General features: G+C 50.1%; 2 protein-coding genes across 3 annotated transcripts in view; both read left to right on the top strand.

The window, feature by feature from the left end:
- Nucleotides 1-3233, top strand: part of SH2B2 (SH2B adaptor protein 2) — a 69801-nt gene extending 66568 nt beyond the window's left edge. For both annotated transcript variants that reach the window (XM_039508273.1, XM_039508272.1), the window contains one exon: nucleotides 1624-3233. In XM_039508273.1, the coding sequence (XP_039364207.1) occupies nucleotides 1624-2007 (384 nt within the window). In that variant the 3' untranslated portion in view covers nucleotides 2008-3233. The remainder of the gene's footprint in view (nucleotides 1-1623) is intronic.
- A 7479-nt stretch (nucleotides 3234-10712) lies between these two features.
- On the top strand, nucleotides 10713-21083 carry PRKRIP1 (PRKR interacting protein 1). Its single transcript, XM_039507219.1, is given in 8 exon segments — nucleotides 10713-10746; nucleotides 10749-10766; nucleotides 10769-10827; nucleotides 12471-12549; nucleotides 15565-15665; nucleotides 16526-16611; nucleotides 18045-18112; nucleotides 20375-21083. Coding segments are annotated over 8 exon segments (558 nt in total). The 3' UTR covers nucleotides 20488-21083.
- The last annotated feature ends 4150 nt before the right edge of the window (nucleotides 21084-25233 follow it).

The following is a 25233-nucleotide window of genomic DNA, read 5'->3' as shown; positions in this document are numbered from 1 at the left end:
ATGCATTTAAAACCCACTCCTCAAATGAGCAATCCCAGAGAGCAGTGGGGGCCGTAACATGATACAGAGGTCAGTGGTCCCCTACATAGCCTTCATATGGGGCTCAGGGCTGTCTCCCAGTTCGTCCCCAGGGAGACGGGCTTCCTTTCATCTGCAAAGGAAGTGGCAGGGGGCCCAGTCCCCCAAGGAGCTTGGTTTTCCCCCAAGACCGGCCTGGTTTTCTGGGGCGCCATCAGATCCATGCAGAGTCCCCTTGCCTCTGGGCTGTCACTCACGCCCCTCAATCCTGCCGATGGGGACATGCTGCCAAGAGTCCCTGCACCAGCTGCTGTCCTCCCCGCACCCTGTAACAGCAGATGATGCAAACCTGATGGGCCTGATCTTGTTCCAGGTCCCCATCCGGGGTCGATTGGGGAGGGGGACGGGCGATAGGCCGCACGTCCCATCCAGACTCGCCGAGTGCTTGTGCCGTTCAAGGTAGACGGGGCAGTTACAGTGTTGGCACTTTCTGCCCTCGCCTCTTGGCCCTGTAGATTTTTGTGCTCCCCTTGGAGGCATTTCAGCTGTGCTAGCGACTCACAGGGCTTCCGAGGTGAGGCCTACGCAGCCCGGTGCTGTCCCAGCTGGGTATGGGGCAGGCCGGGACATCGCCATGAGAGCGGAGGGACTGTGCCACTGCACTTGGGGAGAAGGAACCACCCCTGGCAGGGCAGGAGACACCCCTTTGCCCTCGGACGCCTGCAAGGAAGGGCACATTGCCTGCAGGGGGTGAGCGCAGCTATGAGGGTTACATGGCTTCACACAGAAGACTCGGGGCGGCTGTCCCCAGATTGGCCAAGACCCAAATGAACTGAGAGCAGATTCATTCGGTGTCCTGCCAGGGGTCAGTGTGGGAGGCTGGGAGGGACAGGATGTAGCTCCTAGCACTGGAGTCGGAACCGTTGGGGGATCTGCAGCGAGGAGCCACGGTTAAAGGGCTGGAGTGGGGTTCGGCTTTCTCAGCTCTCCCACTGACGTTATGTGGTGACTTGCCTGCCGTGTCGCGGGTGATCCCGCCTGCTTCCTCGCCTGGCCTGGGCGCTGTGAGGCCGAGCCAGAGTCTGCAAAGCGCGGCGATATGGGCAAAGGCAATGAGCTAGCTCCTTAGTCGATAGAGCAGCCCATGCCAGTACCACGCTGTCCTTCCTCCTGCCCAGTGCAGCATGGCCACTCCTGGGACCTGGCTCCATATTTCAACTGGTTGAGGGCAGGGGAGACCACACCACCTAGTGTCTAGGAGTTGGAAGATCTGCAGCAGATCTGAAGTCCTGACGGTCACTGACTTGCTGGGTGGCCTTGGGCAAGACCCCCTCCACCTACCCCATGTGTGCCTCAGTTTCCCCGCCTGTAACTTGGGGCTAATGACACTCAACTGTGCAAAGCACACGAGATCCTCTGACAGGTGCTGTGTGAGTGCAAAGCATATTGGCAGGGCTGTGCGGGGCAAGCGTCTCTGTGCGGTATGTGCCCTGGGGATGGAGAACTCCTCTCTCCCCGGCTGTCAGTCCAGCACTGAACGGCTTGTAAAACATTCACCCTCGTGCATTTGCCGTGCACGTGACTCTTTTGTGTTTCACCTTGCAGATGCCAGCCCTGCTCCAGCTGTTGCCTCCCAACAGCCCAGCTGCAGGAATGACCTCCTGTCCCAACACTACTTCTCCAGCTTTGTGCCAGGCCCTTTCCAGCCCACGTCACCCGTGGAGGGGGCTGTCGCCTCTTCCTCCTCCACCGGCCACCCTCTGTACCACCGAATGGAGGGGACCCTCAGCGCCCGGAGCCGCAGCAACAGCACCGAGCGCCTGCTGGAGTCGCCCAGCGTTAGCGTGGACGACTACCACGAGAGTGACGGCTCGCGCACCAGGACCAGGGCGGTTGAGAACCAGTATTCTTTCTACTGAGGGGTCACGGAGTGGAGGCCAGCCCTCTGTGTGGGGTGCCCTTGCCTACCGATGCAGCCGTGCTTCATGAGGATGCTCGTGCCATTGCCGATGAGCCCTGGCTCGATCTCCGACCACCCCCCCCTCCCCCAGTGGATGTTTACATATCGCCCTGGCCCAAAGCCTTGGGCTGTCCCCACTCTCTTGTCAGCTCTCTGGAGTGCCCCTCACCTCCGCGTCTGATTCACTGGTGCCAACTCCATCCATCACCAGCAATGGACCTGGGCTGTCCTGTCTCCCCATGGCAGCTCAGAGAATGGTTTGAACGATGAGCGACTTGCCAGCCCGGCAACCGCGTTGGGTATGTCCCAACCAAACTCATTCACAGCTCCCTAGATCTGGCTCGTGCTCTGAGCTCACAAGGCCAAAGACACCAGTGCCATTAAGAGACCTGTTCTAGGGTCAGCAGTGCCCGCTCTCTGCCCTTGTCAGCTTGCGGTCGGTTCCCTTAACTCCTACGAAGACTCGCCTGCCGGTCTCTCCATTGTCTGCTGTTGGATCGGGACTCACTTCCCGCTCGGGTCTAGTAACATGCAGTGGTTCTCCTGGAATAGGAATCCATGGCTTTGATTTATGTCGTTCTTCCCTTAGCTGTGCAACAATGAAAGCATCTCCTGGCGTTTCCTTGATGGAAAGGACGAGACGTTGCCAGTGTTGGAACGTAGTCAAGGTCACCTCAAACGGTTACTTCCCTTCAGTGATAATTACCTTGAGTTCTGCAAACAAGACACTGCAGGCTAGTAACGTTTTGAGGTGACCTTGTACATGACAAATCTTGCCAAGGTAGTTTTGTTGCTAGTACAGAGAATGTGCCCACACACACACCAGTCAGGGATGGAAAAGACCTGTCAGACTATCTGGTCCCTCTCCATTGCTATTACAAGATTGTTCGCTGCAGGAAATTTAGGGGTGTTTGTCCACTTGAGTCCCAAACCCATGGGGAGATTATTCCACAGCCTAATGCATCTGACTGTCAGACAGTTTATCCTGATAGCCAGCCTATATTTTCCCTTTCTTCACTTTATCCACCCTAATGATTCCTTTTCCTTCTTGGTTTTTTAAATCCTACAGCTGCTTGAGCGGTGGAATAAAATCCCCCTGCCTCCGTCACCTCTTATCCAGCCTGTATCTGTGGAGTTCTGTTAGTATTTCCTTCTAAAGCCATCTCCTCAGGCCCTGATCATTTGTGGTTATGTTCTCTGAACTTCCCCCAGTTTGTCAATGGTTTCTTGGTAATATATGCACATGTGTGTCTTATGCATATTCTCTCTCTATCTTTTACGTGCATGCTCTTTCTCTTTGACACACACCAACCTGAAAGTTCCTGGTTGAATTCCAATCATGGCTAACCCCTGTATGTTCCATTGTCGTTGCTAAGAGGAACACAATTGCAAATGCACCTTTTGGCTAACATGGCAAATTCAACCCGTTCCATCCCCTAGAGACAGAACTTTTAAAATATGACATTGGCCCAGATTTTCAAGTGGTCACATATTTTTGGGGGGTTGCTCCAGTGTTTGGGTCCCCAGCTGGAGATGCCCAGGGAACCTCATTTCCAGGGGGGCCAGGCCCCCTCTACTCTGTTAGAAGTCAGTGCAAATTTGGTTGGGTTCCCCAAAATTAAGGCACTGAAAAATCAGGGGCTACTTTTGAAACTATTGCCCATTAAACTTAACTGCCTAGGAAGAGCGAGCTGGAGAAAAGAGAGGGCTGTTTCTTGCTGTGTTCATAGATAAAATAACTGAAGTGTTTGGTTGGTATGCTTCTGGGTTTAATTTAAAACAAAAAATGTGTACTCATGGCTGGATGAAACTCCCCCTGGGCAGAGAGCCAGCACTTAAAGCCAGGTCTACACACCAATTTAATGTTGATATAATTATGTCGGTTGGTGGGCTGGGGCCTGGTATGCGTATTTTTATTTAAACTGAAATTGTTGCACCAGTGTACCTCTAGTGTGCATGTGTGGCACAATGGATTAAGCACTGGACTGGGACTTAGCAGACCTGGGTTCTGTTCCCAGTTCTATTAGCCTGCTGGGTGACCTTGGGCAAGTTGCATCTTGTCTCTGTGCCTCAGTTTCCCCATCTGTAAAATTGGCATAATGAGACTGACCTCTCCTTTGTAAAGTGCTTTGAGATCTACTGATGAAAAGCCCCATATAAGAGCTAGGTATTATGAAAGCTGCCTTTTAACACTATATATTATTCCATATGGGAACAAGTTATATGGTGTAAGCACCTATCTGCCAGTCTGACAGTCCACGCTAGGGAGGGTTTGCGCTGCAGGTCTTGTTAAAGCAGCACAACTTGTGTGTGTAGACAAAGCCTTGAGTCCTACTCAAGGGTTCTTTTGGCATTTTTTGGTGCCTTCTTTCCTGAGCCAGCAAAATGTGCCCTCATCTCCCCCCCCCCTCCTGTGGCCACCTCTCCCAGCTCTTCCCCTCCCCTGCCCTCCACTTGCAAAGGCAAAGAATGGGGCTTCTGGGCCAGCCTGCTGCACCACCTGCTCAAGTGTTGTGCCCCTGAAGCAGGATGGGGAGAGTGAAGCCTTCGGCTGCCCAGCCCCCTCCGCTTACAGCCACTTCTGCTTTCAAAGGGTCTGGAAGGGACAGCGGGAGGGGTTCGATCTAGGTTGGGGGTTTTATTTGCATGCTGCAGCAGCCCAGCCTGGGGGGGGTCATATACAGAGGAGCCCGTGCGATACGCACACAGGTGGCATCCTGTGCTGCAGAGAAAGGCAGGGTTTTCTTTGGTAGCGAGTTTGAAGTAGACCTGCTGTGTTTGCGCCCCCAAGGAACTGACGGGGAGCGTCCAGATATTGAACGGTTGCTGCCATTCTCCTCCTCCAGAAAGACTCAGCGAGCTGGTCGGACGGGGCAAAGCATTGCCTCGGAGACCTTCGCCAGCTGGCTGCTTGTTCCCATTCCACCTTGGGGGTGGGGTAAGCGGGAAAGGGGGTAGCAAATGATCTACAAGCAAATATGTTGATTTGTAAATAGGGGGAAGTAGGGAAAAGTGTAATGTTCTGTAGAATAACTAAATTTATTTAAGCAACTTGTAAAACAAATGGGAAAATTGAGTTCCCGTTTTGAAATAAAACCACTTGAACCAAGACACTGCATTGAACGTGATTATAGGGGCTTCCCTGGCTTTGCTATCAGAGTGCCGGCTGCCATATTAGCTTATCAGAGTGTGTATGTAGGTGCTGTAACTACGGGTGCGGCAGCCTTCCTGGCTCGAAATGGTTTCCATCATATACACGATTTACAGTTTGGTTCAATGGCTCTCAGCACCCCCACTGTACAAATTGCTCCAGCCCCCCTGAGCAAGTAGGAGGCCCAGTCGTGGACCACATGCCCTGTGTGTGTGAATAGGTTGTTTATGATCTGTAGAGTGGTAGCACCAAGAAGTCCCAACTGAGAAACGGGCTGCATTATGCTAGGGGCTGTACAGACACAGAGCAAGAGATGGTCCTTGTCCCAAAGAGCGTCCAGCCTACACAGGGTGGGAAGGAAGTACCTGTTGGCTGTTTAACAGCTGGGGAAGCTGAGGGACAGAGCGATCGTGACGTGCCCAAGGTCACAAAGGGAGTAAACAGAACTGGGAATTTACCCCAGGTCTTGTGGCTCCCCACCTAGGGCCTTAACCACAAGACTCTTCTTCCTCTTTCACGTGCAGCACTGACAGTGGCCTCAGATGGTGGTGCCTGGAGCACTGTTGGGCACCAAAACACTTCCAAGTGGTCCACGGAGTTGTGCCAATTGTGAAGCTTCTGTGCCATGGATCCGAGGTGCTTCCTGCTAGTTGTAGCCTGTTTTTGGAGGTTTATTGTGAGCCGCTAACCTCAGCCAGCCCCCTGCTCCGTTGCTGTCTGTGTCACTGGTAAATTCAGCATGGTTTTATATCCTCTGGAGCCGAGGTTCTCTCCGCTGCTGAGGCACTGTCTGGATTTTCCCAGAATGCCCTGGCACAAGCATAGTTAGGCGGCATGATGAGGGTAGCGGCACAAGCCCGGCTGACACCTGGGTACAGTTTCAGTAGAAAGCTGCTGGACCCGGTTTCTTGTAACCAGGTCAGGTGATAGGATAAGCAGGATGGAATCCTTGGCTCTAGGCCCCTCATACTGCTTGATCCCTAAGGCAAGCACCAGGGACAATTACACTGTGTGCTCTTGTGTATTAGTAAGTTATTCATGCCCTGGTGTGTTGGTGAACTGCAACCTCTTGCAGCAGCAGGGACGAATGAATTGTGGGTTGTGCTGGAAAATAATGTTCTGTCCTCCTCTTGCAGGATTCCTGGGAAGCTGAGAGAAGGACACGTCTGTCCATTTGTTAGGAACAGAGAGATCTGAGAGTAGAAACAATGTAAGAGACAAGCCAACTGTAGTGTAGTGTACTGGATTATTTGTACGAGTCCGGCTGCCCTCAGCTGGATGGAATTGGAACTGCTGTAGCGTGTGTGATTATTAGGGCAGAGACTGATTTACAATGAGCCTGAGAACCCTCAGGATCAAAGGTTTTCGCATTTCATTCACTTAGATATTGCAAAGCTCAAATGTCAAAAATGGACATTTCTGCCCCACCTCCCCATCCAAATGCAGGAGCATGTCAGGGCAATAACAAATTCAGTTTCAAGAATGCTCCCGTTTTCAAGAAAGTGCCTCCAAATGCTGAATTTTGAAATGCAAACATTAGTTTAGACCAAGAGCAGGGTTGGGTTTCACCCCCCACCCCCCGTTCAAACATGCAAATGTTTTCCTGTTCTGATGTAAAACTGCCAGGCTGCAGTCAGCACAATTTTGGAATGGATCAAGGCCCCACCACAAAACTATGAGTCATTATATGGCAATTTTTTTAATTTCACAAAGGAATATTTGCTATTTTTGCACAACCCTGACAATTGTCTTGCCTCCAGTGAGTATCTTGAAAATAACAAGCAAGTACCAACTGCACTGTTGGCTCAGGTCAGTTTCCTAGGGCCGTGTGGTTTGAGGGCACACTGCTCACTGCTCTTTCCACATACTGCATGTATGGGCTCCTTTAGATGACCAGCGAAGTGGCTGTGATTTTATGTGGCTGTACCTTGTTACAGGTAGTCCAAACTATAGTTTCCCATCTACACAACCAAACTAGCCAGGTCTATGTTTGTAGCTATTTTGACACTCCCGGTTGACATTCCTTCATTAGGGACTAGCGCCCCAGAACCATGACCTGACAGCCAGGCAGTAGTTCCCAATATTGAAATGTTTATCTTGGAACTACAGCTTTGTAGAGGTGGCGGCTGCAGTGATGAAGAAACAGGGCATCGTAGGGCATCGGACCAGCCGATGAGCATCTAGGTATTAAGCGATGCAGAGGGACTGGCTGGGTGTCAGTGGCTTAGTAATGATACTGTATACAGCACTTTTAATCTCCAGGCTCCTTGTGACTGGAAATGGACCAAGGGCTAGTCCATGGCTTGTGGGAAATGAGCTGGTTTCTGTTCAGCTTCCAGTGGACAGGTGTCCAGATCACAGGAACCACCATCCTAACTGGCCTGTTTTCTGGCTGTCTTAGCAGAAGGCCCAAGGGCTGAACGAGCCACGGAGACAGGACTGTCTGAGCACCATGCTGGGCAGTCGGCTGGGGGGCAGGTTATCTTGCTCCTGCCTGGACTGTGGCTGTCCAGACTTCAAGCTCTGGTGTTGTCAGCCGTTTGGGAACTCTGCCAGCACTAAATTCACACCGTTCTTTTTAAAATCAGTTTTGTACGACCAACACGACGCATAAACCAGTGTGATTTCTAGATCAGCCTCAGAGGAAGTAAGAAGGAGCCTTATGTAAACATAGAGGGGGGCTGAACCAGAAAGCCAGCTCCATGTCCTCTGTCTTTTTTGGGCAGGTTCAATAGTAGATCCAGATTTTGTAAACGGTCCTTAAATGTACAGAGCGGACCCAAAGCTCTTCCCCCTGCACATCCCTTGCACCTTTAGGCCATCTGGGATCTGGATCCAGATTCTGCAGCTTCTGCCAATCTTGGTGTAAAATATAAAAAGGCGTATTCCCCTCTTCCACTGCACCTGACCTTTAGTAGCTAATTTTGGCATGCACACAGCCTGAGTGAATGTCATGCCATTTCTGTAGCACACAGCTGGCTGACAAGAAATTTGGCTTGCATACGAAGCTTGTGTCCCAGCCGGGCTCTGCATTGACTCCTGCTTCTTAATTTCCAGCTGTTGCAATGGCTAAATGTCGCTCAGGTTTACAATCTCCCTGTGCCTTCAAAGTCTGTGAAAGGGAATGTGCATGGTGCAGGCTCACATGCAGGGAGCTACCTCAATGCCTTCTTTCCCATATCGATTGCTTATGTTGTTGGAGGCAGCTCCCCTCAAGCCACCGTCATCTATCACTGTCTGTGCACAAAAGCCTGTGAGGTGTCGTGTGGAGCGCTAGTTAATTACTGAAGTGACACAAACAGATGGCACAAGCAGCAACACAGGGAGGTGCTAGGAAGTACGGGCTCGCTTACGTTGGTGCTAGGAAGTACGGGCTCGCTTACGAGGTAGAAATTCGGCACGGGCAGGCATGCTGGTGCAAAATGCACTGAATTTCAGTCGGGAGCCTCTGCAAAGTGGGTGTGCACAATCGCAAGCAGCCACAAAACACAGCCAGAATGTGACCTACTATGCAAACCGAGGCCCCCTCTCTCTGGCATGTCTTGCAGGGCTCTGGGGACAAAACTCAGCTCAGCATTGCTGCTTGAGGAGAGTAGAAGGTTGCACCATTTGGGCTACAATAAAACAACCCAGCTTTGAAAGCAAGAGAGGGAGAAGGTCGATCTAGTGACTAGAGCACAGGACCGGGACTTGGGAACAACTGATTTGTAATCCCAGCTCTGCCCCTATATCCTGTTGTAGGTCTTGGCAAGTCAAGTAAACGCTCTGTGCCTTAGAGCTGTGCAATTCTACTTACCCTGTAGAGGGTTAATGAGATAATATCTGGAAGGTGCTTTGGATGTGAAGGGTGCTGTATGACTGGTGATCATCATTATTAAAACTCCGGTGCTTTGTAATACCTCAGCAGAGAGAAAAAACACCCTAGAGCTCTAATAATAACGCTAAGCATTTTGCAGGGGTAGCTCTTCATGTACTTTACATGATGTGTGTATTTCTTTACTTTCTTCAGCTGTGTCTACTGCCATTTTCTGCCCTTGCCAATACAGATGAGGTTGTATTAGGGACAGGGACAGCTTTAGGCCTATTCCACCAATTCCCCCGAATCGAGCCCCGCGCCTAAGAGGGCCCCGCGCCCAGTGAGAATCCCTTCCCTGGCTAGAGGCGCCTTTTTAATTTTTACTCACCTGGCGGCGCTTTGGGTCTTCAGCGGCACTTCAGCAGCGGGTCCTTCACTCTCTCCGGGTCTTCGACGGCACTTCAGCGGCGGGTCCTTCGCTTACTCTGGGTCTTCGGTGACACTTTGACAGCGGGTCCTTCAGTGCCACTGAAGACCTGGAGCGAGTGAAGGACCCACCGCCAAAGTGCCACCAAAGACTCAAAGCACCGATCGGTGAATACAAGCCCCACTTTTTTTTTTTTAAGTCATCCATGCTAGGGCCCTGTCGAAACTGTTTGTATTGGGCCCCGCACTTCCTAAAGCCGGCCCTGATTAGGGCTAGCAAGAGTGAGAACTATGCTCCACACAGGGCCCAGCATTTAAACAATTGTGTTGTTTTTACCACGTTGGCTAGACGGGCTCTGAGCCAGCTGAACCGGTGGGGGGCCAGGCCTGGCTTAAAGGGCTGTGAGTGGCATGAATGTCCCTGGATGGCCTGCTCTGACCCGGCTGCTGTTCCTGCCTGGGTATTGCCTAGGGCCTGTGTCGACACTGTCAATGCTACAGCGCTGTAGCACTGGAGTGTAAACACTACAGCCAGGGAAGGGGTTCTGCTGTGGCTGCAGTAAATCCACCCCCCTGCTAGCTAGGCTGTTGGGAGGGAGAAATCTTCTGTCGATCTAGCTGTGTCTGCTGCAAGGAGGTCAATCTAACTACAGGGCACAGGCATGAAAGTTATCTTGGCCAACCTAGCATTTAGGTAGAGCCCAGACCCTACACAGACTGCAAGGACTACCCCACGTTTTGGGAGCAGGCCTGCAGCCTCCCCTTTACCTGGCCTTCCTGGGCTAGGCTCCTGAAACGCCCGTCAGCCGGGGCTTCGCTCACCTTCACCACGTCCTGGTGTGCCAGGGGAGCAGGGCACAGAGGTGGAATGGCCCCGTGGCGGGACTAACCTCAGGGGCCGGCCACCGGGGTGTGTCCAGCCTGCCCCCAGGGGGAGACGCAGCCAGGAAGGGGGGGGGGGCTGGGTCGGCTGTGATCCCCCTGGTCTGGGGCCGTGGGCACCTCCAGCCCCTGCCCTAACAAACCAGGGTGTCAGGCTCAGTCCTAACCAGCAACCTGACAATAACAAACTCAAGTGGCCCTACAATAACAAACCAGCCCTCGGTGCTAGCAAGGGATGCTGGTTGGATAAGGAGCCAGAGCTCCCAGGCGACCCTACAATAACAAGGTCTGACGCAGACACGCTCCTTGATCAGGGCCTGGCTATGAATATTGACGTCCTCATTAATATGCATAGAGCTCATTAGTAATCCGCCTGGCATGGTGAATATTCATGTATGCTAATGAGCAGCGGCCCGTCGCCGCCAGGACGTCATCAGGAGGGGCCGGGCGGGCCCAGGCGCTGCCGGCAGAGGCCGGAGATGGCGGCGCCCCCGGCCCCGCGGCCGCCCCGGCCTGAGAGCCGCAGCCGCTGGTCATCCCCGGAGCGCGGCCGAGGAGCAGCGGCTGCGGCTGGAGCGGCTCATGAAGAACCCCGTGAGCAGCGCCGAGCCCCCGGGACCGCCCCGGACTGATCCCCGGACTGAGCCCCCGGACTGACCGGCCCCCGACCGATCCCCTGCTCCCCGGACTGACCCGCCGCGCCGAGCCCCCGGGACCGGACCCCGGACTGACCGGCCCCCGACCGATCCCCTGCTCCCCGGACTGACCCGCCGCGCCGAGCCCCGGGACCGCCCCGGACTGACCGGCCCCGACCGATCCCCTGCTCCCCCGGACTGACCCGCCGCGCCGAGCCCCCGGGACCGGACCCCCGGACTGACCGGCCCCCGACCGATCCCCTGCTCCCCGGACTGATCCGCCGCGCCGAGCCCCGGGACCGCCCCCTCCCGGACTGATCCCCTGCTCCCCCGGACTGACCGGCCCCGACCGATCCCCTGCTCCCCCGGACTGATCCGCGGCGCCGAGCCCCGGGACCACCGCCCCCGGACTGACCGGCCCCCGACCGATCCCCTGCTCCCCGGACTGACCGGCCCCGACCGATTCCCCTGCTCCCCTGGACTGATCCGACGCGCCGAGCCCCCGGACCACCCCGGACCGATCCCGGACCGATCCCGGACTGACCGGCCCCGGACCGATCCCCTGCTCCCTGGACTGATCCCCGGCCCCGGACTGACCCCCGGACTGATCCCCGCCCCCGGACTGACCGGCCCCGACCGATCTCCCTGCTCCCGACCGATCCCCCGGACAGACCTGCCACGCCAAACCCTCGGGACCGGCCCCCCGGACTGATACCCCGCCTCCCCACCCCGGGACTGACCTGCCACTGGGATCGGCTCCTGGTACTGTTCCCCCCAGCTCTACCCAGGGGCACGTCAACCCTCTCGGGACTGATCCCCCTTCACAACCCCCACCAGCTGAACCAAACTCCCCTTCCCTCACTGATACCCCTCCCTCTGCTGGGGGCTAGGACCACACCCCTCTCTCCCAGGACTGGTTCCACTTGTACTGTCCCCACCATCTCTGTCCTGGGGTACCCTGAGCCCTCCTCTGGGAACTAATCCCCCCTTGCTGCCCAGGGGCACCCCAACCCCCTCTGGACTGATCCCCCCCCTTGCTGCCCAGGGGCACCCCAACCCTTTTCCCCAAATTGAACTTGCTCCCTGTTTTGGGGGCCTAAACTGACCTCCCTCCTTATGCTGGGGGCCTTAACCAACACCCTGCCTCCCCCCCCCCCCCCCGACTGATCCCCTATATCCCTTCCCTGGGGGCACCTTGATCCCTCCTCCCCAGCAGACTGATCCCCCATACCTCTGTGCTCGGGGCATCCTGATTCCTCCCCACTTGGGGGACTGGTTCCTCCATCCCCTGTGGTGGGTAGACACAATGGGTAATTCTCCATTCTGTATGCTGGGAGGAAATCTCAAATTCAATATGTGTGGGGAGGGGTGGCTGTCACTGACCTCCAGTTCCCATTCTGGGGGTGTACCCTGACTCCTGTCCCCTGGGGCCACTGATCCCCAATTTTTCTGCTGAGGGAAAGGAGCTAGCACAGTTCTACTTCCACTAAGATCTGTGCTGATGTGGAGAGATTCCACCATTGTGCATATATCAACTTTCGATAACGCATTACACCTTTGCCCAGAGGAGATGTTGATGGTTGGCTTGTTTTTTTATTTTAGGATAAGACTGTTCCAATTCCTGAAAAACTGAATGAATGGGCACCACGCCCTCCCCCGGAATTTGTGAGAGATGTTATGGGTAAGGGCACTCGCTATTCAGATAACTATAGATCAAATGGCCTAGATGAACGTGTAATAAAGACAGGGGAGAGAGCTCTTCTCCTGTCCACCTTTGTTAAGAAAAGCAGCCAGGAATGGGCTTTTGGTAGCATTTTTCCAAGTTGTCTTTGTATTAGTCTACGTTGTGGCTGTTTATTTTCAGCGTGTAATGTGAACAGCACCTAGGCCTCCCCAGAACGCTGGTCTGCACTTCTGACTGTGAGTAGAGGCAAGGTGCTGCTGTATTGATAGTAAGTAGTAACTCCGGCCTCCTCTAGGATCTCTAACTGCTTTGGAGATGCTAATTCAGACTTCACAGCCCCTTCTGTGAGTGTGTTATCCCCATCTCTCAGAAGGTGGGAAATCGAGGCACGTAATGAACATCTGAGCCAGGATCAACCTGGATCTCTTGAGCCTTAGACTTGAGCCTTAAAGGCCATCCTCTGGTTTGGGACCGTGTCTCTGTTAAGTACTTTGCTGAATTGGGGCCTTAAAGAGGTGGTTTAGCAATCAAAGGGAAGGGACAGATCCTGCAGGTGAAGCCCCAGTGAGAGTCCGGGTGCAGATTGATACCAGAAAGGGGGAACTCCAAGGATCACTTTACGAAAGGACAGGGGGAAGCCAATTATATCTATAATACCATTATTGCCCTAAAAGGATGTGTGGTGAATAGACGACAAAGGTTTCATTACCACAGTATTTGCTCTCCCTCCCTGACTTTGTGTAAGACCTAGTGATTCATGTGGAAAGGGGGGTGGGTGGGAGGGACTTGTGTGTGTGTGTGCGTGCATGCATAGCAGGACAAGATGTACCACATTGCCCAGTCAACCTACCGTTACTTGAACCAGGGTGGGGGGGTGAGTTGAGTCTCCATGGCCCATTCAGTTCTTAGAGACTCAGCTGAGACTGATGGCAAGAGGTCTGGTCAATGAACTGACGGTGGTGATGGGTTTGTGGTGCGGGCTGCTGACCAACAGAAACTGGACTGGGCCACTGGTGTCTCATGCTCACTCTGGCTTTCAAACCCCGTTGACCTGGGCTGGATAAAAATGGATGATAAAAATATGCTGTTACCAACTTGTGATGGTCTTTACTTCCTACAATCCCTCAGTCAGTTGTATCCCTTACAGAGTGACCAGATGTCCCGATTTTACAGGGACAGTCCTGATATTTGGGGCTTTGTCTTATATAGGTGCCTATTTACCCCCCTTGCTCCCCTCCTGTCCCAATTTTTCATGTTTGCTGTCTGGTCACCTGAATCCCATAGGCGTCCATTTGGGAGCGTCTTAGACCAGGGACATTTTTAAAACTGGAGTTTTGTTAAAGGGCTGCTGAGTCCTTTCAGAGCACACCAGACTCTGCTTCTGCACCCCGGGCCATTCCCTTTAATCTCCTCAGCAGACGTCAGTGCTTAAAGGGGCAGAATTTAGGTAAATCTTACTCTGACCTTCCCTTAGGAGGTGCTTTGTATACAGTGTGACAGGTTTGGGCCCTTTGGGGTGTCACCTGATGTGCAGGGGTGCCACTGAGTCAGCCTATTCTGCCAGCCTGGGTCCCCTTTACCTGGCCTTCCTGGGTTAGGCTCCCGAGCCAATTCCAGCCAAGCGCACAGGCAGGGACACACCCAGCTGCACAGAGAGACAGAGATCCGCTCTGGGAAGATTCAGCCTTAGGGGCTCGCCCCAACACTCTGGTCCCCACTCCCTTTAAGGGGCACAAACCCAAAGGGTTTATGAAATTCACCCCCGCCCTCAATCTGGAGGGAGATGTGCACAACTCTCCCCCACCGTTAGAAATTAAATAAATTGGATTATATTATAAACAAGAAATAAGTTTAACAACTACAAAAGGTGAATTTTAAGTGAGTGTGAGAGATAACAGACCGAACAAAGCAGATTACTGAACAAATCAAAGTACGCAGGCTAAGCTCAATAAACTGAAGAAATAGGTTACAAAATGTAAATTCTCACCCTAACTGTGATTTTAGGCAGGTTGCAAAGTTTCTGTGATTCAGCGTTCCAGTTATATTCCCTTTCAGACTGGACCCCTGCCTTAATCTGGACTCCTCCACTGCCTTCCCTTCAGCTGGCTTTAGCAATCTGTCTTCTTGGGCAGAAGGCCAGGGAGAGGAGGAGCCACGTTTGCCTTTCTCCCCACCTTTAAATAGGATTTACATAAGGCCAGAATCCTTTGTTACCAAAATGTGACCCTCCCCGCCCCCTTCCCTTCCCTTCCCGTGGAAAGTTACAAGAAGTCCCAGGTCATGCTTAGTGTCGGGTGACAAGCCCACCTGACTCTGTAGTATCACAGCATCCGTGAGTCAGTGGCAGTATGGAGCAGTCTGCAGGAAGCTCAAGCCTTTGCACAGTCCATTGTCCTCGCTGATGGGTCATCAGCCCTGTCTGGCTTTTCCATTGTTGTGCCTGAAGTGATAGCAGTGGGCGTCACCCAAAGTAGCATAGTTGAAATACAGATACAGTGTTACTGTTCCTAACTTCAGGTACAGAAATGATACAGGCATACATATTGGATAATCACATTCAGTAAATTATAACCTTTCCAATGATATCTTACAAGACCCATCTTGCATAAAGTATCAGAGGGGTAGCCGTGTTAGTCTGGATCTGTAAAAGCAGCAAAGAGTCCTGTGGCACCTTATAGACTAACAGACGTATTGGAGCATGAGATTTCGTGGGTGAATACCCACTGCGTCAGATGCTCCAATACGTCTGTTAGTCTATAAGGTGCCACAGGACTCTCTGCTGCTAACAGACGTATTGGAGCATCTGACGCAGTGGGTATTCACCCACGAAAGCTCATGCTCCAATACGTCTGTTAGTCTATAAGGTGCCACAGGACTCTTCGCTGATCTTGCATAAAGTACATCAGTTATGTCCTGTTCATATAAGCATATTTTCATAAAGAATATGGAGTGAAACGTCACATACAGTACTAAGAGTAGCAGACTGTCTAGTGATCCTTGTGCCATTGGCAGGTTCTAGCGCTGGAGCTGGCAGTGGGGAATTCCATGTATACCGACATCTTCGTCGGCGAGAGTACCAGCGGCAGGATTTCATGGATGCCATGGCTGAGAAGGTAAGCGGGCCCCTTATTGCAGTCAATTGTCCGATTACTCAATGTTCATTGCACTGTTTTTCTAAGAGTGTGTGTGAAATCAGCTGAACTTCAAGCTGGCTGTTTTTCCTAATATGAGATATGTGCCCTGGAAAACCGGCATTAACACATCTGGCTCTTTGCACCAGACCCTGGCATCCCCTCTTTGTAGTGGGTGACCCTGCTGGAGGTGGACTAAGCTCGAGTGCTTATGCCCCCGTTCCCAAATATGACTTAAAAATGCTTTACAAATCAATAGAAATATGAGTAGACTCTTCCCAGCCAACAAAATGAGCAGCACAGGTTATGCTTCCTTGGTTAACATCCATTGGCTTACGAAGACAGCATCAAAACAAGTACTCATGTAAAGTCAGGAATCAAAAATTGCACACTCCTGGACTTGCTGTCAAGCCCTGGACCAGGGCTACATTAGCACTGCTCTCCCATGGATCTTTGTCCCTCAGCCGAGTCCCCCTCTCAGCACATCTTTCAAAGTCACTTGATTTGTATGTTGCTGCTGATGCCTTCCATGTTATTCCCTCTTTTGCTATATAATTTTCTAGCGCCAAATCCTCAGGTTCTTGCTGCAATTGATGTTGATTAGGTCCTCACCCTTTCCCCCTCCCCTCTCAGTTAAGGATCTCGGAATTTGGCTGTTAAATTTTACATCGAACATTTTTCTTATCGATACACATTTTTTAATATAAAAAGGCACCCACACCAAACCTGCTGGCAAATCTTCCCAGGGTGTCTGCTAAGAGACTTCTCCCAACATCGAGAGAGAATTTAGATAATCACATTTTGTTTAGATTGTAACCAAAATGTCACATGATCAATTACAGCAAAAACTGGATGAGGAATACCAGAAGAAACTGGAGAAGAATAAGATGATTGCAGAGGAGCAGACAGCGAAACGCAGAAGGAAGCGGTGAGAGCAAATTGTTCCCAGAAGACTGAACATAGAAACTCTAAATGCTTTATGTCCTGCCTGTAGCTACCCAGTTTGGCTGAATGCTGTCTTCCACTGTCCAGATCTTTCAGCTCAGATGTCTGGCTAAAGAGATCAGTTTCAAAAGTGCTTTAAAAGTCTAAGTGCGTGTCTATAGCACTTGGAGCCAAGAACTTTAAGTTCAGAAAATGACTGTGCATCTTGGGTATTTGCAGGGATATGAGCCTGCAGAACCAAAGGTGATGACTTTGTAGATCGGTGTTCTGTTTAAATCAACGTGATTTATTCAGCTCATTGTTTCATGTGGACGCTCAAAAAGACTGCAGATCAGAATTACTACTTACGTTGACTATTTAAGTCAACAGTACTGCGTGTGCTCTCTTATACCAGTAGTGAATTTAGCTCTGAAAATATACCAGATATAGGGAACCACTGATTAATGTGAAATGTTTAAAATCACATTATAACTGACTGCCATCCATCAGCATATATGGGATTGACACAGATAAATTCCTGTGAACAAGCATACTCTAGGAATTGTATCGGAATGATGGAGACATGTGAAGTCTGCAATCTTTGTTTAGTGCAGTGTCTTTTTAAAACACTAGGGCAACCTAGAGGACTGAATTTTCAGAGGTGTTGAGCCCCTGCAGCTTCCATTCACCACCACTGGAGACTATTGTTCAGGGTTCTAGTGACTGAAAGGTGCTACCGGCTGTTGAAAGGTCTGTGAAATTAGCTGGTCTCAGTTAATGTATCTGTGCACAAGTATCCACATCACAAACAGCCTTGTCACCCTTGACTCTTACTGGTCCCCTGTTAGCATTCTTGACATAAGGGCCAAGGAGAGAATGAGCCCTGGAGACTGAAATTCCCTCCTACACCTTTAGGTTAGAGCTGAAGCATGCTGCTGGGGAGATGTTTGTAATAGGTCAGTGTAGTTAGAGAGATGATTTCAAGTTAAAAACTTGTATATAAAAATTGTTATTGATAATGCCTTCCATTGTTTTAATTTTCAGCTTTAACAAACTGACTTTGCCATTCTGTTTGCTTTTTGGGCTTTTTACCTTGGATAATGAAAATAGATGAGTCACATTCATTTTTGTTTCATGTCTGTTCCATTTTCAGGTTCTCCTGTACTAGCACGTGGGTTGCAAGTCCCCCAGGGAAATGGCTAAAAAAAGAAAGTTTTCAGTTGGAATAAAAACAACTTGGGGACATTTCTGTTGGGCTTGTTTTGTCAAACTTCACTCTCACTAAAGGGAAATGTGAGGCCAGATTTGACCTGAACTTGGCTTTTAAGGTCCAAGTTTCAAACCTGACAGGAACATATCGTCTAACACATTAAAATGTACAAAAAGATTGAAATGCTGGAATTTTCACTGTCATGAGTGTTTTTTCTTGTTTTACAGACAGAAGTTAAAAGAGAAGAAACTGCTGGCTAAGAAAAGTAAACTTGAGCAAAAGAAGCAGCAAGAAGGTCAGCGGAATAAAATTTTCCCCTTCTTCAGGGCTCAGTTCTGCTCGCTCTCCTCCTCCTCCCCCCTGCTGAGCTTGCAGTTTGTGCCTGTGTGATTGAGGACAAGCTAGTCTGTTAAACTTGAAATTTCAGTATAACTTTCAAAAGCCCCATTGATATTCACTTAGGATGGGAGCTAGGCTGGTAAATCACGTGGGGTATGTCTGCAGCAGCTGGGGCAGACAGATGCGCTAGCTCTGCTCGAGCTAGTGCACTCATGGTAGCAGCGCAGACTCACCAGCAGAGTACGGACCAAGAGGGTTGAGCGGCTGTGTACTCGGTTGACTAGCCCGTGCCACTGCCCACATGCTGCAATGGCCACACTGATATTTTTAGCTTGCTAGCTTGCCAGCACGTCTGTCTGTCCGGGCTGGGAAGCAACCTCCCTGCTGCAATGTAGACATATCCTTAGGTGCTTCTGAAAATGTTACCCTTCATTCAGAATATCGCTGACCTACAAACTGGTTCGGTTTGCTCTTTAACTGCAGCAAATGTTGGTGTTTTCCTAAGATGATGCTGTTGCAAATATTTTGGCTCAGTCAAACTGAGAACTTGCAGAATTAGAGCATTTTACAAAAGGCATTTTTAAAAAAGGAATCAGATGACATAAAAATAGTTTTACGCACTGAGGACAGGGCAGAAAAATTAGAACCGCACTGAGGAAAAAACTGCATACTGTGTGGCCAGCCAGAAACTGACTTATGTACTGCATGTAAAAGAGTGATCTATTCCGGTACCATCTGTGTTCCACATATAGAAAGAAACATCCACAATTTTATAGCTGTTCTGTTTAAATCTGGAAAATCAGGTATTTTAGTACAATCACGATTACTGATTGGAGAATCAAACACTTGCTGACTAGGTAGCTCTAGTGAGAGCATGATAACTCACTTTTCTTAGAAATAACTGCACGTTGTGGCTTTGAATTATGATTCCACAGGAAGTCTTTGAGGGCTGTAGCAATGCTGATAGTTTTGCTAGATGTGACTATATCTGCTTGTAAAACACACATCTATTTGAACCTGACATTTGCCAGCTGTGACCGATTAAATCAGAGGGTCAATCCTTGGCGTAATTCCACAGGTGGATTTGGTCCCTTGTTATCAGTTCATTAGTTTGTTGTGGAGCTTGCTCTCGAGGGGAACGTAAATTGCAGAGTCTTTATTTTGACTAGTGTCATATTTAACTACCGTTATGTACTGGGGAGGATGGAATTGCTGCATCAGGGACTTGTGACGTGGAGTCTTTCACATCTAGGTTGTTGGTTGGAACTAGCATCACAGTTGGCTGTAACTGACAACCGTCTTGGAAGTCTCAACAGAGATCACACTCCCCTCTGTCTTCTAGAGAGAGACCTTCCAAAGCAAGGTGGAAGTTTATTGGTTGGATTGCGTAGGGAAGCTTGTTCTCTGAATAAACAGGATGTCAGTCTCCAGGACTGTGAATCCAACTCCTGTCGCCTTTGGGTTTTTTTTTTGTTTTTTTTCCCTTTCAGTAAAGTGTGGTGCCTAATATCAAGCGACGTTACACAGCTTTACCAGTTGGTGGCATCAAACTACTAAGAAATAAAATGCTGTGTGCAAGGGTTGGTGCTTGGGATGAGTACTGTTGCATCCCAAACCAAATTCAGGTGCAGGAGCTGGAGGAGGGCGATAGGAGGGATTTTGGATCAAGGGTCCCATCTTATCCAATCAAAGATCATGATTGGGGTTCTGATAAATGGTCCCAGGTCTGGTCCTTCTCCGGCAGATTGAAACTTGAGACTCTTTTCACAAACCTGGTTTGCAACACATACCCCAAAGAGCTCGGCATACTCCCAAGCAAGGCCAAACCTGTCAATCTGTTGCAGATCCCAGCATAGCTATAAAATAGCTGTGATCCTGAATGGGCACTACCTAGTGGTACAAGGAGTGCTAGTAATAACTAGGAGCAATGGGATACAATTAAGAAGCTGAAGTGAGGGAGTATTCCTGAAGGTGTGATTTTTCTGGTGCGCCCATCGTTTCACTTGGAAGCCTGTCACATGGGGCCTTTATAAGTTAACTGGACAAAATGTTAGTAAATACATGGTAGAGAGCAATCTTGCAATGACCCTTTAGGATTGGACAAGGTGGGTAACTAATAAGCTTTTTCTCTCCTAATTTCTGAGATTAATCTGCTGTTTAATACATTGGCATGCATGCCTTGTTACAGGTAATCAACACGTTCTCTTTACCCCATTAGAGTCTGACCAGTCTCAAGAGCAACAGACCAGTGAGGAAGAAGATGAGGATACCAAGGAGGAGGAAGAGAAGGAGGAGGATGCAGAAGATCCCAGCTTTGTGATGGGAAGATGATGATGATGCAGTGGCAGCTGGAAACAACGTTCATTACTTTATGTTCAGGAACACAGAAGCTTTCATCTCATATGCTAATGGGTTCTGCCCAGCTGTTGTACCTGCTTGACAGTGGAGGTGTGACCTTCACATCTGAGTCCCAAAGGCTTTTGGTAGAAGGCTGCCAAATAAGAGTATTTTCATAACTGCTTGTATAACTGCTGTGCAGTCTGCTATAAGGTTGCTCTAACGAGACGGCCACAAGCCTGCGTTACCCTAGAGTTCTTTCTAGCATGGCCCAAAGTGTTTTCTGGCTGAGATCTAAAACATATCCATCAACATTTGAGGGCAGATTCTACATTCATTGAACTCAATAGGAATGGGATGTATGACTCTGAGGGCAGAATTTAGCCTGAAGTAAAGATTGGTCTGGGCCCAAACTTCTCCACACTGTGAGTGTTTTCAATTTGGGGTTTTGTATTGGGCCCGTCTCTAACCTGAATAAGTCGATTTCTGTTGCTAGACGGGTGTGATAGGTATTTAAACAGAGAAACCCTTTTTTTATTGCTCAGATGTGCCCTATTACTTTCTTTTAAATTTTTCTATTAATAAAAAGGGAATGTCTGATTTCCTGTCTGCTCTTATTTGAATGTGATTTAACTAAAACAAGAACCTCTTGCTTGCTGATTTTAAAGCTGGACTGAGGAGTTTTTAAAGAACGTGAATGATGCTTTGTTTCATTGAGGGGGGGAGAGCATGTGAAATTCCAGGAAATCTAGAGTTACAGTAAAGGAGAAATACTTAATACTATATGGCAATGCTGTGCCATCCTAGCCATGTTTGGATTAAGGGACGAAGAGATCAGTAGTGATACTGACGCTTAATGTGGAGATAACAGATTTGAGACTGTAGAGAGCTGCTGTGTATACTATGCCTTTAATTTTCTGATAGGAAGAACTTTTTCTTCTAATTTTTCCAAAAGAAAGTAGTAGGTCTGTAAACACCACAGGGCCAGTCATCTCTTAAGGGACAGCAGCCTCTCTTTCTATCATGCTTTGAACCTTGTATTGCTGTGTTAAATGTTTTGCGGTCCTGGGACGCACATCCTTCTCTTAAAGACTGTCTTAGGGGCAGTCTCTGCGAAAAGACCCAGCTCAGTGCAGCCTCAGCGTTGATGCACACTAGCGGGGCATCTTGCCCTGCCACTGCTTGAACTGTGCCTGTTTTGTGGAGCGAGGACTTTAGGTTTCAGGAGCTGTCAGTGTAGCACCTTCCATCTGCGCTGACCAGTTAAACTAAAACCAAAACCCATTATTGTATCCATTGCTTGGATTGAAGAAAACAACTTTTGTTTCTTTTTAACTTGGAAGTGCTGGTCATTTTTTGAATGCTTTTAGTCCAAGAGCTATTTTTTTCCTCCTCTCAAGCCTTTGCTGATGCTAAGTTTTCTAAAATATCCTTAAAAGAAAGGGAGACTATTAGATCAGCCTGCTGCATCTGATGTTGCTGCCTGAAACCAGTTGTGGTGTTTGAGCAAGTTAATGTTCTGCTTCTCTGTAAAGTTACCCGCATAACGGGGAAGCAGACTTCGTTGCTTCCACTGAGGTTTTTTCCAGTTCTCGGGGGCTAGATCCCTTTCCGTAATGGCCTGTGGCAAGGTCATTTCTCCTTCAGTGGTGGAAAGCTGCGTTGTGCTCTCTTGGGAGCTCATCGCTGCAGAAGGTGGGGCTTCAAAGCAAGCTGTATGCTTTGTATGCTGTCTCTAGCCCACTCCCAATGCGGGGAGTAGGACTGAAGAGACTGAATGATTCCATGATCAGTGAGACAAGGTGGGTGAGGTAATATCTTTTATTGGGCCAACTTCTGGTGGTGAGAGAGAGAGACAAGCTTTTGCGCTTACACAGAGCTCTTCTTCAGCTCTGGGAAATGTACTCAGAGTGTCCCAGCTAAATACAAGGTGGAACAGATTGTTTAGCATAAGTGGTTAATGTATATTTCAAGGTGAAGTGGCCTGTCAGCACCAGTCATGCGGGAGAAAGGAAGGAAGTGGGAGAAGGGGAAAAAGGCAGCTGGGAGAGGGGCAGAGTGGCTGTTGTGGTGAGCCACAATTCCAGTGTCCCTATTCCGTCCATGATTTTTAGTGTCTAGCAAAGTTATTTAAATTCCCAGGCTCGTCCTTTGAAGGTGTTGTGCAGATTTCCCTTGTGGATGAGGACTGAAAGGTTTTTCACCCACAGGCGACAGGGTGTGTTTATCTTTTTTCCTTTTCCTGTGAGCTCATGCGAGAGCATAGTAATTGCTTTCACCCACATAGTTGTTGAGGTGTTTAGTGTGCTGGAAGGAGGTACACCACATGTTAACACACTACGGTCAGTGGCGTTTCCCCAGGGATCTTGGTACAGCCACGAGTTAGGAGGGCTGTGCCCTCCGCTTGCTCCAGGCAGGCAGGAGGGTGGGCAAACTTTGCACACGAGGATGATTTGTAGGTGACAGGTAAAACATAGGCTGTTTCCCAACCTGTATGGGGGGAAAAGGGAGGGGAGGAGTATGAGCCTCACGAATAAAGTACCCTGAGGCATAGCTTCTCTTCCGAGCTGTCAGGTTGCTGGGCTGAATGAAATGAATGGGGTTTTTCATTAATTAGAGGCATGTGTGTCACCTGAGGACTCTTGTCTGAATGGTGAAGATGGACTTGTCTATCCCACTACATTAGAGTCCAACTGCATTCAAGCTATGCTGCCTGGTTCTGTCGCCTTATGACTCCCTAACGACCTGTAGTGAATTGTGTGCGCACACACACACACACACACTACCTCCTTCCAAGAACATTAACCTTGTATGTGAAACTCATCAAAGGACTTATGTTGCACCACTGAAGGTGAAATGTGTCCTGCTGTCTCCCTCGCTGGCAGTCTCTGGGAGGGCTGAATGTGTGTGCCAGTTCAGGCCATGTTTGGCCTAGGTTGCAAGAAATCCTGCAAAGAACTGTATAAGCTACTTTAGGTATATGTTTTTCAACTCTTCCAGACTGCAGACATTGTACAGTATGTATCTATGCAGTATGTCTGCCCCCTGAATACCAAGACCACAGTATGCTGTGGTGATATAAAGGAAAATTAGTATCATTATCCTCATATAGAAAGGAAAACTGAAGTACAGCAGGGGAAGTGGCTTGTTCTGGGTCCCTTGAGAAATCAGTAGCAGAAACCTAGGTCTCTGGATTTCAAGTCCAATGCAGTTCCAAATGAGGATTGGTAAAATAAAAGCTACAGTGGTAAAACTGAGTAACAGCATCTCACCTTGAATGAATGCAAAAATTGAACAACCTAAATGGTGAAAAGTAAATATATATTTATACTATTGTAGGGCTAGGAGTTATTTGGATTGGTGCTGGTTCTGTCCCTTTAATTGGCTTTTGCTGTGTTTTCTCTCTCTCCCTCCCCCCCCCCCAAAGAAAACTGACTTCTGAAAGATGGGATGACTTTGGGGGTCCAGCTGCCCCATTGTGTTGCTTTGTCCTGGTAACATCTGGTATGGAATCTGCATCTTCCTGCATCTCCTTTTCAAGTAAAGAACTTACTACGGCCTCTTCCCTGCAACGCAGTCCCCATCCCTGCTCCCTCTTGCGATGGGCTCCTCCATGATTTCCCGCGGAGTCTATAGAGAGCAGGTGCAGCCCAGGGTGCTGGGCTCTGGCTTTGTTTCTAATGCACAAAGGGATACTTTCCTGTGCTGCAGCCCAGAGGTAGCTGCAGCTCAGAAGAGGAGGTCTCTGCCTTTCTGAGTTCAGCTCAGTGGGACAAACAGGGATGTTTTGTAAGGTAAACGGATGATTGCTGGGGTGCATAATTATTTATTCTCCAATAAACCAATGGGGTAGTTCTTTCCATCCTGTTGAGTCCCTCCTGGCCTCGGTGCAAAGAATAGCAATTACGTCCGAATGGGCTTGTGATGAAATTTTGATGCAACGGATTTGTGTCTTTTGATCTTCAAAAAAGCCTCCAAAGATTGTAGGCCCTGTAAACATGATTATCTGCTTGGTTGCTCCTGGGTCATTGGCTCTATCTATGCTTTGTATATAGCAGGACACTGCAGCAGGCAAGTGCACTCCTCCATCTGATCCTTGTAAACCACACATGGTATGGGCCTGGCAGACGCAGCTCCTGGTAGTGTGGGGTCACTCCATTCTCACCCCTGTAGTGCTGTGCAGTCACGGGGCTATGCCTGCAGGGTGCTGGGCCCGGGGGGGAGGGTGTCTGCCCATTGCAGAATTGGGGCGATTTGCCCACCTGTTGGGATTTCCCTGGAGACTGGGGATGAACAGGGCCGGCCCTGCAGTCCCCATCCTGGCTCTGGGAGCCGCAGGTGTTACACAATCCCCTAGCAGAGAGGTACCCCAGGCTGTGTGGCTGCTGTGGCTCCCAGGGCCAGCACTGCAGGGGAGGGGAGACCCCATCCACTCCTACCCAGACTCCTGCCCCTCCCCAGTGGGGTGAGCCCCACACTTCCCCTGTCCCAGCCCAGAGACCCGACCCCAGATTGCCCCTGTCCCCTCTATGGGGGTGAGCCCCAGATTGCCCCTGTCCCCCTGCAGAGAGGAGACCCCTGCCCCCGCCCCCACTGGGTTGAGCCTCTGATTCCTTCCCCCCCCCCCCGCCATCCCCATGGGGATGAGCCGCAGGCCCCGCCCATCTCGCCCCCTCCCCGTCTGGAGCGGGGCTGCTCCGGTCACGTGGTGCAGGACTCCCCGAGTCACGTGCCGGGGGG

This window comes from Mauremys reevesii, linkage group 20 (assembly GCF_016161935.1).
Source record: "Mauremys reevesii isolate NIE-2019 linkage group 20, ASM1616193v1, whole genome shotgun sequence".
In the NCBI taxonomy this organism is placed as follows: domain Eukaryota; kingdom Metazoa; phylum Chordata; order Testudines; family Geoemydidae; genus Mauremys; species Mauremys reevesii.
The sequence above is the reverse complement of the archived record's forward strand: the minus strand, read 5'-3'. Positions and strand labels throughout refer to the sequence as shown.